Genomic DNA, 15,531 nt, shown 5'->3' with positions numbered 1-15,531 from the left:
TGAAATGTGCAGGGGAAGGGCTACAATGTGGGATTCGGAACATGCTCGGGGAAGATCGTACCGGCCCTCCTGTAAGTAGTTATCTCCTGTTTTTCAGGCTATGTTTTGTTTCTCTGGCAATTGAAAAACATAATGCAGTTTGGATTTATTGTAGACCCTCTGATATGGTACATTTGAATTTATCAGTGGCATTGGATGGCCCTCTCACAAAAGTGTAGTTTTTACGGTAGAGGGGCTGCCCCAAGTAAATAAAAGTGGCGAATATATTATTTCCCTTGCCCTTAATTCTCCCTGCTTTTAGTTTTTGAGAGGGAGCTTTCTATCATTTTTTTGGATTGTCTTGGCAATTTTGCAAAAGCTATTTCGCAGCTTAGTCTTTCAGGCTCTGTTCACTTGCGTTCCCAGGAAAGCAAATCCCTGGAAGAAAGCCTCTTTTTTCCTTGACAAGACAGAATTCTGGTGTTCACTTGCTTTCCTGAGAAAGTAACAAGCCTAGGTGGAAAATGTCAAATAATGACATGGAAATTGCCAAAAATGACGTGGAAATGTCTCTTTTCTCACGAGTGTGGGAAACCAAATCCCACTATTTTAGTCGGATTTGCTTTCCCGGGAAAACTAGTGAAAAAGGTGGGCAAGCAGTTTCTCGGGAAACCTTTTCCTGCGCGCGTGAATAGGCGTGGGAAACCTTTTCCTACACAGCTTCCCTAGATTTCTTTTCCTAATGCCACGTTAGATTCCCGGGAAATCTTTTGCTTTCCTTTCCCGGGAAAACAAGTGAACTGAGCCTTAGGAGAGAACATCTCAGATTAATTAAATGAATAAGACAATTTCTGCCAATGGCTTTTTGGGAAATTGCCTACATTTTTTAAATAGGGAATATTTTGGAAGTGATATTTACGCCCCTTTTGATTACTAGATATTTACGCTCCTTTTGATTAGTGCTAGTAATCAGAAGGGGCGTAAATATCACTCCCCATTTTTTCTTTGTTTACTGACCCCATATCACATGCTGTCCTCGCTCACAGCCCCCAAGAATCTCTCAGCCTCCCTCGTTATCCCCTTTTGTAGTGAAATGATATCAGCACATACGTGCTTTAATAATGGCACAAACGGAGCTTGTCTGTTCCTTTTTAATTGGTTTGTAAGAGCTTTTTGGGAACTGTAACAACCCTTTGCGGATATTTAAATAATAAAAGACGAGATGGGTCAGTGCAATTATCAAAACATGGTTGTGCTGAATGCTGATATCAACCCTGCCTTACCTCGAAAAAAAGTACTATACAATTGCCACCAATGAATGACAATGATCAAAGCCTTTGTCCAAAACTAGTTGGGTTCTGCTAAATGAATCATTTAGTAAAATTTCGTGAAGAAGGTGAAAGGAATTGACCTGGCTCTAGTTAGGTTCTACATAGATCATTTTCTTCCATTCTATCCTATCCAAGGTCATGTTCTCTGTTTTGTTCCAAGCTATCAAGTCTTTTCTCACTGTTTCTACCCAAGATGTTTTAGGTCTGCCCCTACCTCTTTTTACTCCAACTTGGCACGAGTCGTCTCTTCTCACTGGAGCATCCAAAGGCCTACGTTAGATATGTGCAAACCATCTTAAGCGGTGTTCTCTCATCTTCTCCTCAATTGGTGCCACCCCCACATTTTTACGAGTGTCTTCATTTTTAATTCTATCTAACCTTGTGTGGCCGCACATCTATCTAAGCATTCGCATCTTCACTACACCCATCTTATGCACATGCTGCTTCTTGGTGGCCCAACATTCTGAGCCGTATAACATGGCTGGCTTCACAACTGTCTTTCATTTCATTGAAGAGTGGCAAATTTTATGGCCGGCTGCCAACCTGACGCCAACCCTCTTTTATCCTGGCTTGGGACAGGCTGTGAAAAACACATGCAGAGTTCATGTATATCATTGTCATTCATCATCAATGAATGACAATGATATACACATAGAAAATCATGCCTTCAAAATCAACACATCACCCTTATTATATGGCTTTCAAATCAAGAAAAAGATCAATCACAACCTTCATACCAAATGCACACAAATTTTACAAGAACTCTGTTTTGCATTTCCCGAACCCTAAGGGGCCGTTTGGATACGCGGATTTTAGAATCCAGGTTTTAGTTTGAAAAAAGAGGTTTTATGATCAAGCTGCTATATGTTGTCATGACAATTTTCTTGGATTTTAAGTAGGATATCCAAATTTTAGAAATCTCTCCCACATCCTAAGATTTCTATAACCTTGAAAAATAGGACGACCTCCTGCTCTCTTGTTGTCGGAAAGAAGGGCGACAAATCAGAAAACGGTAGCTGGTCTCTTTCTTCTCTCTTTCTTCTCTCGTTTACCATCCACAATTTTGGGGAGATTCTAAAATCTGCGTATCCAAACAGGCCCTAAATCTAATGGCATAATTGCAAAATCCAAATTCATATCCTGATTTGTGAAACTTATTTTGCAGTCTCAATGGCTACAAGAGCATTCACGGCCCATGGACCAGGAAAAAAATGCAAGAAAATTCCTTCCGAGTTTAGTTTTTAGTGCCATAACTAATTTTTTAGAATTTAAAACTGAGAGCACTTCATACTTCTCAAACATAGTACACAACGCTCTATCGTATACTTGTTATCCCATCCTCCTTTTCACTTGCCATGGTCCAGGGGACAGATTTGATATTTGGATATCATCCATATCAATGACCTGGCCAATCGTGAATGATTCATTACGGGACAAGCATTCACAAAAGACTATAGCTAGGGGTGGCAATGGTTCGGTTTCGGTTCGGTTTGAACCCCAAACCAAACCGAACTGAAATTTAAATCGGTTTAGCAAACGGAACCCGAACCGAATTTGAATCAGTTTGGTTTAACCAAACCAAAACAGAATTTCCGGTTCGGTTTCGGGTCTTTCGGCCAAATTCGCCACCCCTTACTCATATTCATTGGAAATCGGAGGCAACGGTTCGGTTTGACCTCGAACCGAAACCGAATTTTCGGTTCGGTTTCAGTTCGGCCAATTTTGCCACCCCTAGCTATAGCCCTCTTCCAAAGATTAATACTTGGATAAAGGAGTGCTATGGCCCCATATATGGATATTATTTCAACCATCACATGTCCATTGAGAACGAATCAAATCGGTTGGTTCCATTCCATTTCTCAATCTTTTTTACTTGCTTCTACATAACCAAGGTTGAAGAGAATGAAGTAATCAGTTTTGCATGACCAAGTCAGAAAGATTGTGAAATAGAACCATCTATAGGGATTTGCCAGGTAACTTCGCAGGACGCCATTTCGTGGCTTAGTTTTGCTGCAACTTTTGCAGGAGAGAACAGCCACACAGCCATTTCGTGGCCATTTTGTCTTATTCATTTAATTCATCTGAGGTGGCTGTTCTCTCAGGCAAAAGTGAGCTGCAAAATAGGTTCCCACGAAATTGCCTAGAAATCCTTATATACATTTATAACTAATTTCCAAAGTTCCTTTTGTAGTAGAGGATCAGTAATAGGATTCATTATCCCATCTCTTTATTGTCTCCTAACTCTGGTTTTATCTTCTTGAGTCAATAAAACTACAAAAATTTGGTTGAAACAAAAATTATGGCTGTATCTTATGTCAGGATGCTTATTCCAATATGAAAAGGAAACACCTTTTAAATACACTTAGTTTAAGATCTTATACCTGTTACCTGTGACAATAATAATCACTGTAAGCTTTTACTCAGAAGAAATGGCATTACTCTAGTTCAAGCCGCCTCGGCCATGACTTCAGGTACAGATCCCTCTAGCCTGCAGAAAACCAGAAACCTCAGAACTGAATATACAGAACAATTGTGGCCGAGCATCAGTACCAAGGGTTTAGGATCTATGACACTTTGTAGAAGCCCAGAGTAAGACAGGATATGACTCAGATACACGAATTTGACATGGATGGACACAACATGCAGTGTCTGACTGTTTCCAAAATTATTTGGTCCAAAACATTCATATTCATACTATGCATAATATTGAATAAAATACAAAATAATAAAAAGATACCCTTTTTGTATATTGTTATGTTGAGTTTTTCTTTAACTCGAACCCATTGTTTTTTATATTTTTAAGCTAATTTCAGCTTTAATGAAATAGGATTATCATGGGATATGTCGAAGTATAAAGGATCAAATAACACCAATTCTAACAGCTTAAGGTTTTGGAGTAATTGGTTGTTTTACATGGTATCAGAGCTATTGCCTCACAGCAGGTTGGTTCTGGGTTCAAAACGCAACAACTCCTTGTTATTAAAAATCCATGTGTACAGCTAACCCCAAAAAAAGAGGGGAAGCACATGAGGGGGAGTGTTGAAATATAAATTGATTAAATAACACCAACTCTAAGCTTTTGGAGTAATTGGCTGTTTCACAAGATAAAACTAGATTTAATAGGTGGAAATTAAAAAACAAACTCATGTATTAATGAACATATAAAGAAAGTCTTATCCTGGAACTAAAATTATACTACATTTTAAAAGTTCAACAAAATCTGAAAATAAATATTTATGAAATCCCTAACCACGCAGCCATGATTACCTTAAGAAGTGTTCACAATGTGCAAGTGCATGCCAATGCCTTGCTGCCATGTGTGCCAAAAACACCCACCAGTTGCCTATGCTTTGACTTCCTTGTGCACAAGCCTTTGAACACGACCAAACCGTGCCTTGGTTTCTTTTTTTTTTGGTCTTCTTAAGCCGCTTTCCTAAAATAACTAAAATGATCCTCATCATTATCCTCGGTTTGCTAACATGAACCAAGAAAAGGAGGAAGACAGAAGGAAAATCGAAAAAGGCAGGGGTGACAGCTCGCTGATATTTCAGACACTGCCCGACATGCAATTCCTAGTGACCTGAATGCAACAGAAAGAATGAGCACCCACCTTTCACCATTATGCCTATTTATGTATTTATCTCTCTATCTCTACTCCTATAGCCTATATCCCTCTATTGATGTTGAAAAAAAGTTAGGGGTTTGGGATGATTTTTGGAAAGGACAATGTAGATGCAGACGAATCAGTGCTTATTTGAATGTTAAGACCACAATCTTTGGGTTTCACCAGCATCCATTGCTGGCTTGACTAGCACTAAAAGGTTCAAACAAGAAACTGGATCATTTTTTTTCCTTCTGATCGACCACCTTGGGAATAGAAAATCATGTACTAAAAAGAAAATGATGCAACAGGACAAGTGAAACAATAGATTTTTCAATGACATTGCAATTCAAAAGTGAAGAACAAAACAAGGGACTAACCAAAAACCCTAACTTCACTCAAAATATTCCAATTTCGTAGCCATGGCTTTCTCCCTCTAATTGAGGATGAAGACGGGTAAGTTTGTTAATATAGGAAATTAGCTTTAAAAACCAAAACCAGGGATGGAAAACTAAAATAGGGATGGAAATACAATTTCCCATCTATAAATTAGATACACATTTCCATTCTAACTTAAATCTAATTAAGTTTTCAAACTTTTTCTGTGTTGTATCGTATCTCATGATACAGACTTGCACCCACATCTGTCGGTGTCAATATTTGTATCTATCTGGGCATCATGCACTAGGACCTGCATGCTCTCTCACGTAACTTCATCTCCATTTGTGGTACAAAATGGACGTAATCAAGGGTTTCAGGGTTCTAGTGGTTGGACCTTTTTTTTTCCGAAAAGCTTTCCCCTTTTGTTTACATTTTGTAAGGAAGTCCTTTATGAGTATCCATCCCCATTATATATTTATATGCCACATCGATTTCCAGAAAGATAGCTTCTACAGAACAACAATCGCAAAGATCTCATGCAGTCAAATTGATAAAGGATGAATGTTTGGACTGGTCAGACTGCATGCGATAGAAATACTAAAGAAAAAGGATAAGAGGTATTCAAAACACACCTAGGCAGCAAGCAGTTCAAGAAATGTCATAGCATGAGACTTTCCATGTCAAAATAAATTGATTGACAAAACAGTAAGATACAAAACTTACCTTTGAATTCCTTCTCCCACTTCCATTCTGAAAAATTTCCCAATACTCACAGGGGAGCCCACTTCCTTTGATAAATCATTTAGGAGCGACTGCAGGAGTTGCACAGGAATCAGCAATTAACTACCATTTCTGAATACAAAAGACAAATCTTCATATACCCAGTCACTAAAAAGAGCTATATGGTGTCCTGGCAGACTATTACAGCCTTTAAAAGCATTGGCGAGGTCCAGCGGTTTAATGCCGTTTGCACCGTCAGAAAATCCTATTTGTGGAGATTCTCAAACTTTTTTTGAATGGTAGATTCTTACATTCTTGTCATCTTACTTTTTGAAAATCTCCATTTTACATGCCTCAAGTTCAAGGGTTAGAACTGTTTTAATTGGGAAGATTTTTGTGGAATGTTCTATCCATGTCGGGACCAACAGATGAATTGTTTAGATCATTGAACAAATAGTGCTGACCTGTACATTTGCCCACCCTTATTTTTTTCTTTGGAGAAATGAGGCCGGACACTATACAGTGTCTCCACTAAGAAGGCTATCAAAATAGTGATAAAACACTCTCGGAAGGAAAAAAAAATCTGGACCTGTGTACTTTATTGGGCAAACATCCATAGGAGTTCCGAAGGCCCTACAGGTAAGTATTTGAGGCAATATTGGCAAGGGGATTCTTTCTACCCAGGAAAGTGTGGACGCGGTAGCGAAAAGATGGAAAACCATTAACCCGCACATTCGAAACTTTGCTGGCTCCTTGATAGGCAATTTGGGGCCTACTGAAATTAGAGACCACAGAGGAGTAAGTGGATTGCCGTTTTCTGGCTCGTTGCAAATCAAATACAAGCTAGGTAGACGTTTAAGCTTAAGCCAGGGTCTGAAATTGTTATTGGCAATCTTCCAAGGTCCTTCCGGTATAGAAGGAGATTCACCAAATCTGACTAGATGGGTTAATCGACATACTGATTATCCATAGAGATTGACGGATCCAATTGAGATATTAGATCTCAGTGAGCTGGTGGAAGTCTCCTTTTGTTGTGTTCTTGAGGAACCAAACTCTGAGAAGAAACCTTTACCTAAGGAGAGTAGGCGGCCTCTTCCGTGGGTGATATGGACTGATGGAATGTCTTTTAGTTTTAGTTGGTTTACGGCCCTTATCTCACTACGACCATTATCTCACTACGACCATTACGACCAAGGTCCTTCCGGTATAGAAGGAGATGCACCAAATCTGACTAGATGGGTTAATAGACATGCTGATTATCCATAGAGATTGATGGATCCAATTGAGATATTAGATCTCAGTGAGCTGGTGGAAATCTCTTTTTGTTGTGTTCTTGGGGAACCAAACTCTGAGAAGAAAGCTTTACCTAAGGAGAGTAGGCGGCCTCTTCCATGGGTGATATGGACTGATGGAATGTCTTTTAGTTTTAGCTGGTTTACGGCCCTTATCTCACTACGACCATTAGGTCATTGTTTTTCCGGCAGCAACCCTTATATTATAGTTTAATAATTCACTATTGCCATTTCAAAAGAAGGTAACAGTGGGTGATTGTTGATATAAACAGATGTGTTAAGAAAATGGAAAAAAGGAATGGAAACTGTAGCTTTTGGGTAAATCAATTATGAAAATTAAAGGCAAAACAGGTTGTTGTGAATGAAAAGGGGCAGAAAAAGAAGGCAGTCAGCAAGTCACAAAGGGAAGGCATCTCATATACCTTGATATTAATACTATCATTCACAACAAATTTTTGCTCCAACAGCACTACTTCTTCAAGGTACTTCCTTAAACGACCTTCCACCATTTTTTCTATGGCCATTTGAGATTTCCCTGTCGTTTCTGCCTGACATGGAAAACAGGAAGATTGAAAGTATTGGAATGAAATCTATGAACATAAAGAAACAATCGTCTCCTGAAACTTGGAAGTGAGGGTTAAAAAGATGCGCTATTACACAAAGTATGCATCTCAATAAAGCAAGAGATAAAGCAACTGGTCATTACAAAAATAATTTGGTAACAAAATCAAGGATATGTCACTGCCATGGATGTGTCTCATTAGAAAAAGAATGATAGCGACAGTCACATTAGAACAACAATTGATCTAATGCGAGGATCTGGTTAAATAAACTGGATTAGAAGTTTCACAGGTTCTGGGGTCCTTAAACCAGTAGTCTACTAACAAAAAACAAAAGTGGATCAGGTTCACAACTCTGGGAACGTACATATTTACACCACTCTACAAGACACTGAATTCATCATATGCAGCAGAAGTTTTTACTCAAGTAGATGGGTATCTCAACAACTAATTGAAAGTGTGATGCATAAATGTATGTATGTGTGTGTGAAGAACCATGGTAACAAATAGGTGCATTCAAGTGTGCATGGATGTAAATGGAGAGAAATAATGGGCGTACATAAACAAGGCAGAAAATCTAAGGTACTACAACAACAAGATGAGCTAAAAATAAATAAACATTACAATGTATAAGCAAAAGAGAACCGGTTACTGTCATTCAAACGGCAATAATTTTAGGGAAATAATATCTACATTCCCTTGTTATGATAATAGCAGTCTTCTCTGAAACAAAAAAAAGGAATGCAGTAACACTATAGATATATTTTTTTCGAATAGTACTAAAACTATAGATATTAATCTATGGAATCTATGTACAAGGCTCAGTAGTGACTAGAATCTTGATGTCTGCCCATTACTTTACAATGACTATTCCTGATAATGTAGCTCCAAGTCCATTGCTAAGTTGTAGCTCGAATGTTTACCTACACTGGAGAATCATGGATTATAATTTCATTATCCCATTTACGCTTAAAAAAATATATCCCGAGAGCAAAGGACATTTTGCATTGTAAACACCTGTGATTTGAGTACATCACGTTCACTCTCTAACGCTTCAGAAGATACAAGTTCCTTTGACAAGAATAAAGGCCTCGCTGCTACTACATGCATTGCCAATGATGAACCAACTCGCTGAAGAGCATCTAGTGGAACATTATCATCTTCTACTTCTAGAGTCAAAAGCCCAGCAATACGACCCAAACCTGTGATAAGACCAAATGACTTATTATAATCAAGGTCAATTACCAATATTTCTTGAAGTAGTTTATAGATGCCCAAAAATTTTCTCAGAATCACAAAAGCTCTTGCAGACAACTCACAACTCACAACTCACAATATCCACATATGAAATAAGGAGATATTAATATTTCTTAAACTAGCTTATAGATGCACAAAATTTTTCTCAAGATGCAGCAAGATTCACAAAAGCACTCGCAAACAACTCAAAATAACCATATAGGAAATAAAGACAAAATATGGAACTCGCAAAATAAAAGTATGCATTGAAAGAAATGTTGAAGGTAGAAAATTATTCCCATAAGAAGCTTATTGTTTCAAGAACCATCCTTGAATATCATCAATATAATCAATAAATAATAGTTCTTCCATTATATGCCAGCCTAGTGAACTACAAAACTTTGTTAGAATTTTCCCATAGAGTGAGCTCCCAAAATTAGGTGACTTATTTGGCATAATGTAATTCCTTCTTGAGAAGACTGATTGGCGCCAATTTGTCCAGAAAAAAAAAAGGTTGATTGGTGCTTAATTAAAAAGAACTGTGCCCAGTCTCTGTCATCTATGATGAGGCCATGACCATATGTCATTGATCTTAGTATCAGTCTACCATATAGCAATGTTTGAAAACTCGAAGTAGGACGAGAACTTGGCCAAGGTAAAATGGAGCGTGAGTCAATGGTCGAGGCGGTCACCTTTTTATCAACTTCGTCAATTCAAAGAAGTTTATGACAGACTTGGTAGGACAAAACTCAGACTCGAGAACTTGGCCAAGGTTATACAGAGTCAACCTGAGTGAGTCGATGGTTGACTCATGGAGTTTTTAAACAGTGCCATATAGTCAATATAGTGTTTTAAAAGTCATACGCCATCACGTGTATATGCATGTGAGGTGTATGACTCGTGTTTGAGCCATAAGCCTCGCAAACCTGCCTGACAAACACCATCCCTAAATTACCTTTAAAACATCTTTTGTTGCTAGCCTAAACCTTATCTAATAGTTGAAGTTAAGGGGGTTATAAAGGTCATTTCATTAATTAAAACTTCCTTATATGAGTGAATGAAATAACTTCCTTAACTGTATAGCCTGAAAGTGGCAAATGAAAGAACATCGGAAGGAATGACCGACTCGTCCTCGAGAGTTTTTATGTCATGCAATACTTGAAATTCAATAAACTGCATCTTAACTTGCCATAGTGTCAAATCTTTTCGTGCATCCATAGGAATTAGTACCGCCCTAAAATGGGGTGGGGATATCCTATGTCATAAAAAAGAAAAAAAAAATTGCCATTGGGTGATGTTACAAAAGATTTGACACTACGCAATACAGACACAGCAAAATCTTGCTTGCACATGCTATCATTTCATTCAAGCTGGCTCAGAGAGACACAACTTGATAGCACTGTGACGAAAGAAATTGGCCCCATGCAGGGAAGCAGAACCAGAACTTGAAAAACAAGACACAATTTTAATTTTCAGTCTAAGTACATTACTAATTCATTCTCATAAAAGCAAACCAACTCATCGGCATAAACTATTAGAAGACAGTTTAGAAGTTGGCACCTGATTGTGGACTTGTGTGAAGGTATGACGTGACAATACCGTGTGAAGAAGGGGATAAGGCAAAACCTCTTCTGAACTTGACATTCTCCCCTACCATCGCAGCCACTTCTGTAATAGCGCTTTGCACAGTAGCTTCCCCGCTTAACTTGGGGTGACCTAAATTAATCTTCATATCCTACAAAAGGAATGAAACTATTCTATCAGAAACATTAGCTTTGGCAATCAAACTCTCTGCAAGTTCCGAGTCTTTATAAAAAAGAATAAGCACTAGAAGATGAGAAGATAGTATATGAAAAAATTAGGATGGGATTTAAAGCCATTTTGCAGCTGACTTTTGCACAAGAAAACAGCCACCACAGATGAATTAAATGAATAAGACAAAATCTGCGGAAAAGTGAGCCCATGTGGCTGTTTTCTTGTGCAAAAGTCAGCCGCGAAATGGCTTTCTGCAAAATTGCCTAGCAAATCCCAATTAGGATATACTTAACATACATAAAATTGGTTGTTCTTGTGATATTGTTGTAATTATCTCCATTATTGTTGTTTGACAGTGAAGATGTCTTGCAAGTTGCAACACATGAGGTAAGTTATTGGGAATTAACCACAAGATAAAGCTCAACCCGATCAGGAAAGAACACATAGTCAGGCATAAGGACAGTGTTTTATCTAAGGATGAAGTTGGAAAGACTAAATCTAGGAATGCATATGCTCTCCGGTCTCTAGTAAGTCCGCAAATTGTAAATGGAAATCCAAGGGAGAAAATGCTAAATCCAGCCTGGCCCCAAGACACAGGGTGAAGGAACAATCTGTCAGATATTTCTGAATATGGGTATTGATTTGGGTCTGAGAAACATGGCTAATCATGGTCGGATTTATGGAGCAGGAAGACCGCCCCCATCAATTCTTATCTGAAGATCCATTACAAATGCAGGATAGAAATGCTAGAGAAATACTTTTTAAGTTTTTTTTCCCCTTCTTTGGAATGTAAAAGGCAGTGTTTGCCCTGCATGATTCGGTACGATTTGATCCATATCCATGAGAAGATGCATTATCTTTTAGTTGAAGGGTGATGAGATGAACTTGTAGCTAACAACAAAGACCAACTAATTCCACATGTCTAGTTCATCTAGATCCTCCATATCATTACAGCAGAGACATCAGAACAGAATGTGAGAAATTGATTGAAATTTGATGTGACTGATAGAAAATAATTGACTTAGCCATCTTAATTTTCATACTTTTAAGCATTTTTAATATTTATTTAAAAAATACAAACATCTTAAAAATCTCAACATATTATGTTTAATTTGATCTGACCGCCACACGAATTTAGAATCTGATTCAATTTTCAGAACAACCATGAAACGTCAGCTTATTAGGAATTGAACACCAATAAATTGCACTTGTATCTAACATCTCACCTCCAATTTTCCAGGGCAAAGAGGAAAGGCCATAGAAACATGCTGATCGGAACTTTCAATTGACAAAGCTAACCTTGCCAAAGATAAGGCCTGCAAAAATTATCACAGATGGTGCATGAATGGGACCAAAGGAAGAGAAAACAAACCAGGAAAGACACAAGAAATTAGCAGGTTGGATTTAGTTATTGTGAAACATTCTAATAGAGCAAGTATAACAGAGGTATTCTACAACCCCTTATCTTAGTGCATAAGACTTTAGTTATGTTATTAACAGTTCTGCATAGGATTACATTATCTCCCCTATTTGTACCACGTGCGTATAATATTTGCTTTTCCAGTAATAAGTTAATTCCCCTAAATATGGAAAAAATTAAATAAATGTCAAATTCCAATTACTGACAACTGCCCAGAATATAAACGGAGAGTGTCCAATCTATAGAAAATTGAAACTGGTGATGATTGGAGTACATAAGCTTTTCTGAATTCGCCTCCCTATGAATATAGGGAGACCCCGAAAATTATGATCCCAAGAAAATGGTCCATAACCTTTTTGAGGAGCACAAATTCTCAAAACAAAGGAAAGTTTTAACTGGCCCAACAGATAACTATAAACTAATTTTAGTATAGGAAACAAATGTAAATGCAAATGCCAACCAATAATGCATGCCTGTCATATATAAAATGTAATAATGAGCATATGTTAAAGAAAACAAAATTATCTTCTTATTTATGAATCCTTCACTGTTGTGTTTGTATCTAATGTCTTGTGTTCAATTCCCACAGGGATTTGTATCAAACATTATATATAAACAGGGTTTTCTTCACAAGTTACAACATGTGATTGAGTATAAATTTCAAGACAGGTGTTTTCTGCACTTCAAATGCTTATGCTCCTAGAAATAGCCAGTTTCATATAAAGCTACCATATCATTAAATCATGTAGCTTGTATCTGACTACCTCAGTCTATTTTAATAAAATCGTTGCCATTCAATTATATATATATATATATATATATATATATATATATATATATATAAAAAGCTACCATATCATTAAAGCATGTAGCTTGTATCTGACTACCTCAGTCTATTTTAATAAAATCGTTGCCATTCAAATATATATATAAAGCATGTAGTAAACATAACTTAGAGAAAAAATTTGAGATTTTTCGAAATCATAGGGTAATAAATCATTCTACTAACCAGGTATTGAAATATTTCATTCCTCGCAACAAAGTCCGTCTCACAGTTGAGTTCAATAATAGCAGCCTTTTTCTCATTCTGGGCAATTGCAAGTAAACCCTCAGCAGCAGGTCGTGAGGACTTTTTTGATGCAAGAACCACCCCCCTTTTCCTCAGGTCCTTATGTGCAGCCTCTGCATTGATTAGCAACCACTATGAAGAAGAGAACAAATCTACAACCAAAATCATAAGACTGAATGAAAAGTAAAGAAACAAGTATAAATTTACCAATATCCCAACTGCATTCAACAAGAGCAGATTTAACATCTTTTATAGGAGCACTAGTTCTTTCCCTCAACTGCTTAATAAGATTCATCTGCTCAGAAGCAGGAACTTCACTGCTAAATCTTCTCAAAACCATCGATACACCAGAAGCAAATTGAGTATGGCCACAACTGAAAGAAAATGAACTATGGGCATCCCTAACTGCACTCATATCATGTCCCCTACAAGACCAAGAAGAATAGTTGTGTCTGGTCTGCCTATAAAACTCAACAGGGCGTTTGACACCTCGAGAAAAAGCCATTTCACAATATTATGATGCTAACCTGACAAACCACATGAGAAAGTCTACTTCAGATTGGATAAAACACATCAATGTCCTAAAAGCCCAACAAAATGGCTAACAATGCTAATGCTTCAACTTAAAAAATGGTCAGCAATGCTAATGCTCAACATAAATTCTCTGTCTGATAATAAACATGGGTACTACCTTAACCCCAGCATACCCATAACTCATCTGCAGAAAGTACAAATTTCTAACCTTATAACTCAAATTTTAAACAGTCAAACATCTTAAAAATTCCAAAGATCCAAACCAAATTCACTGCAAAATTCTGTATGAAACTTATTTGGAGTTTCAAACCTAAAACCGGAAATTAAATGGCAAGGGGAATAAATCGACCTATTAGAAAAGCCTTGAATTTCACCTTGTGTTGTGGGGAGCTCTAAAAATGAAAACCGAAAAAAGAACTTCCTCTTATACTGTGCATTCTTCAAAACCCTTATTAGTTATTATTACGCATGCTGTGTACCGCAAGACAGGGGTGCAACTCGGGTCGAGTTGGGTCAGGTTGAGGCCAACCCGAACCCGACCCGAGTTCCAACCCGACCTGACCCGAGGAACCCTTTTTCCAACCCGAACCTGACCCAAGTTTAACCCAACCTAGCCCTAGATTTTAAGCTTAGAAAATAAAAATTTTTATTAAAAATGTCGGATTTCACTCGGGTCAGGTTGCCCAAGCCCAACCTGGCTTTTTTCCAGGTTGAACCTGGTCCGAGTTGCACTCCTAGACGTAAGTTCTTACATGCCCGATATATCGGTCATATGCAGCTCTGGCCGAATCCTATATATATTGCTGCATGAAGTTTTCAGAAAGTACAATGGGACCACTTAATAGGATGATCCATGCTGTTCATTTAATGGACTACAAGGGAAATAGGTTGTGCACCATAAATAATCTCCATAGGATGATCCTAACCCTCCAATCTATAGAGGACTGCGCATTATAGAAACTTCTATAGAGCAGAGGGTTAGTATTATCCCTTAGAGATGGTATATGAAGTACAACCTATTTACGTTGTGGCCCATCAAATGAAAGGTTTGGATCATCCTATGGAGTGGGCCTCACTTTACTTTCTGAATAATGTAGGAACATCTTTCTCTCGTTGGGTTTTCTCCAATTTTTTTCCTAACTCTTATGTAATATTGGCTGAATTTTCCAATGGCTACTCATGTCACTCGGCCATGTTTTGATAATTGCACTAATTCATATTGTCTTTTAGAATTTAAACAGCTGTCAAAGGCTATTACAAACATGGTTATAAATTTCGAGGCTGAAATGGAAATCCATAATACCATAAGGGAAATGATATCCACGCTCCAATGTTTTGATATTTCAGCTCCACTTTCTTGTCTTCTAGTATTTAAAAGACTGTCAAAAGGTTATTACAGTTCTCAATTCCCAAAAAGCTCTCACAAGTAGGGGTGTCAGTCTGGGCTCGGGTTCGGAGGCTCGCTCGAATCCTTAACGCGCCGAGCCCGAGCTAGGCCAGGCTCAGCTCTGTTCGTTAAGGCTCATTAAGAATTATATATATATATATATATATATATATATATATATATATGAGGAAAATGATTGTACGCTCGAGTGCCCAATCACATATGGGCCCACTCTGTTAGGATGATCCAAAACATTCACTTGAAAG

The 15,531-nt window shown here is 37.8% G+C and overlaps 2 protein-coding genes across 5 annotated transcripts in view; one reads left to right on the top strand and one right to left on the bottom strand.

Annotated features, from left to right (window-relative positions):
• Window positions 1-273, top strand: part of LOC143851611 (fumarylacetoacetase) — a 28,686-nt gene extending 28,413 nt beyond the window's left edge. Inside the window, exon 14 of the mRNA XM_077361094.1 lies at window positions 13-273. Coding sequence (XP_077217209.1) covers window positions 13-75 — 63 coding nt within the window. The 3' untranslated portion in view covers window positions 76-273. The remainder of the gene's footprint in view (window positions 1-12) is intronic.
• Window positions 274-3,508: 3,235 nt separating this feature from the next.
• On the bottom strand, window positions 3,509-14,333 carry LOC143851005 (translation elongation factor Ts (EF-Ts)). Of its 4 annotated transcripts, none has more exons than XM_077360320.1 (9): window positions 14,228-14,333; window positions 13,552-13,871; window positions 13,285-13,457; window positions 12,082-12,171; window positions 10,661-10,835; window positions 8,882-9,066; window positions 7,727-7,852; window positions 6,016-6,104; window positions 3,509-3,798 (listed from the first exon to the last, which is right to left on the bottom strand). In XM_077360320.1, exons 2-9 carry the CDS (start codon window positions 13,847-13,849, stop codon window positions 3,756-3,758), a joined length of 1,179 nt encoding a protein of 392 aa, XP_077216435.1. In that variant the 5' UTR covers window positions 13,850-13,871; window positions 14,228-14,333; the 3' UTR covers window positions 3,509-3,755. The 4 variants fall into 4 exon arrangements, with proteins under 4 accessions (XP_077216435.1, XP_077216436.1, XP_077216437.1 ...); XM_077360321.1 differs by having other exon boundaries at window positions 14,253-14,333; XM_077360322.1 differs by lacking the exon at window positions 3,509-3,798 and having other exon boundaries at window positions 6,012-6,104.
• Between the last annotated feature and the right edge of the window lie 1,198 nt (window positions 14,334-15,531).

This window comes from Tasmannia lanceolata, unplaced genomic scaffold (genome assembly GCF_043159265.1).
Source record: "Tasmannia lanceolata isolate RefF3 unplaced genomic scaffold, GAP_Taslan_0.1 ptg000018l, whole genome shotgun sequence".
Lineage (NCBI taxonomy): Eukaryota > Viridiplantae > Streptophyta > Magnoliopsida > Canellales > Winteraceae > Tasmannia > Tasmannia lanceolata.
Note: the sequence above shows the minus strand (reverse complement) of the source record. Positions and strands in the feature narration are given on the sequence as shown.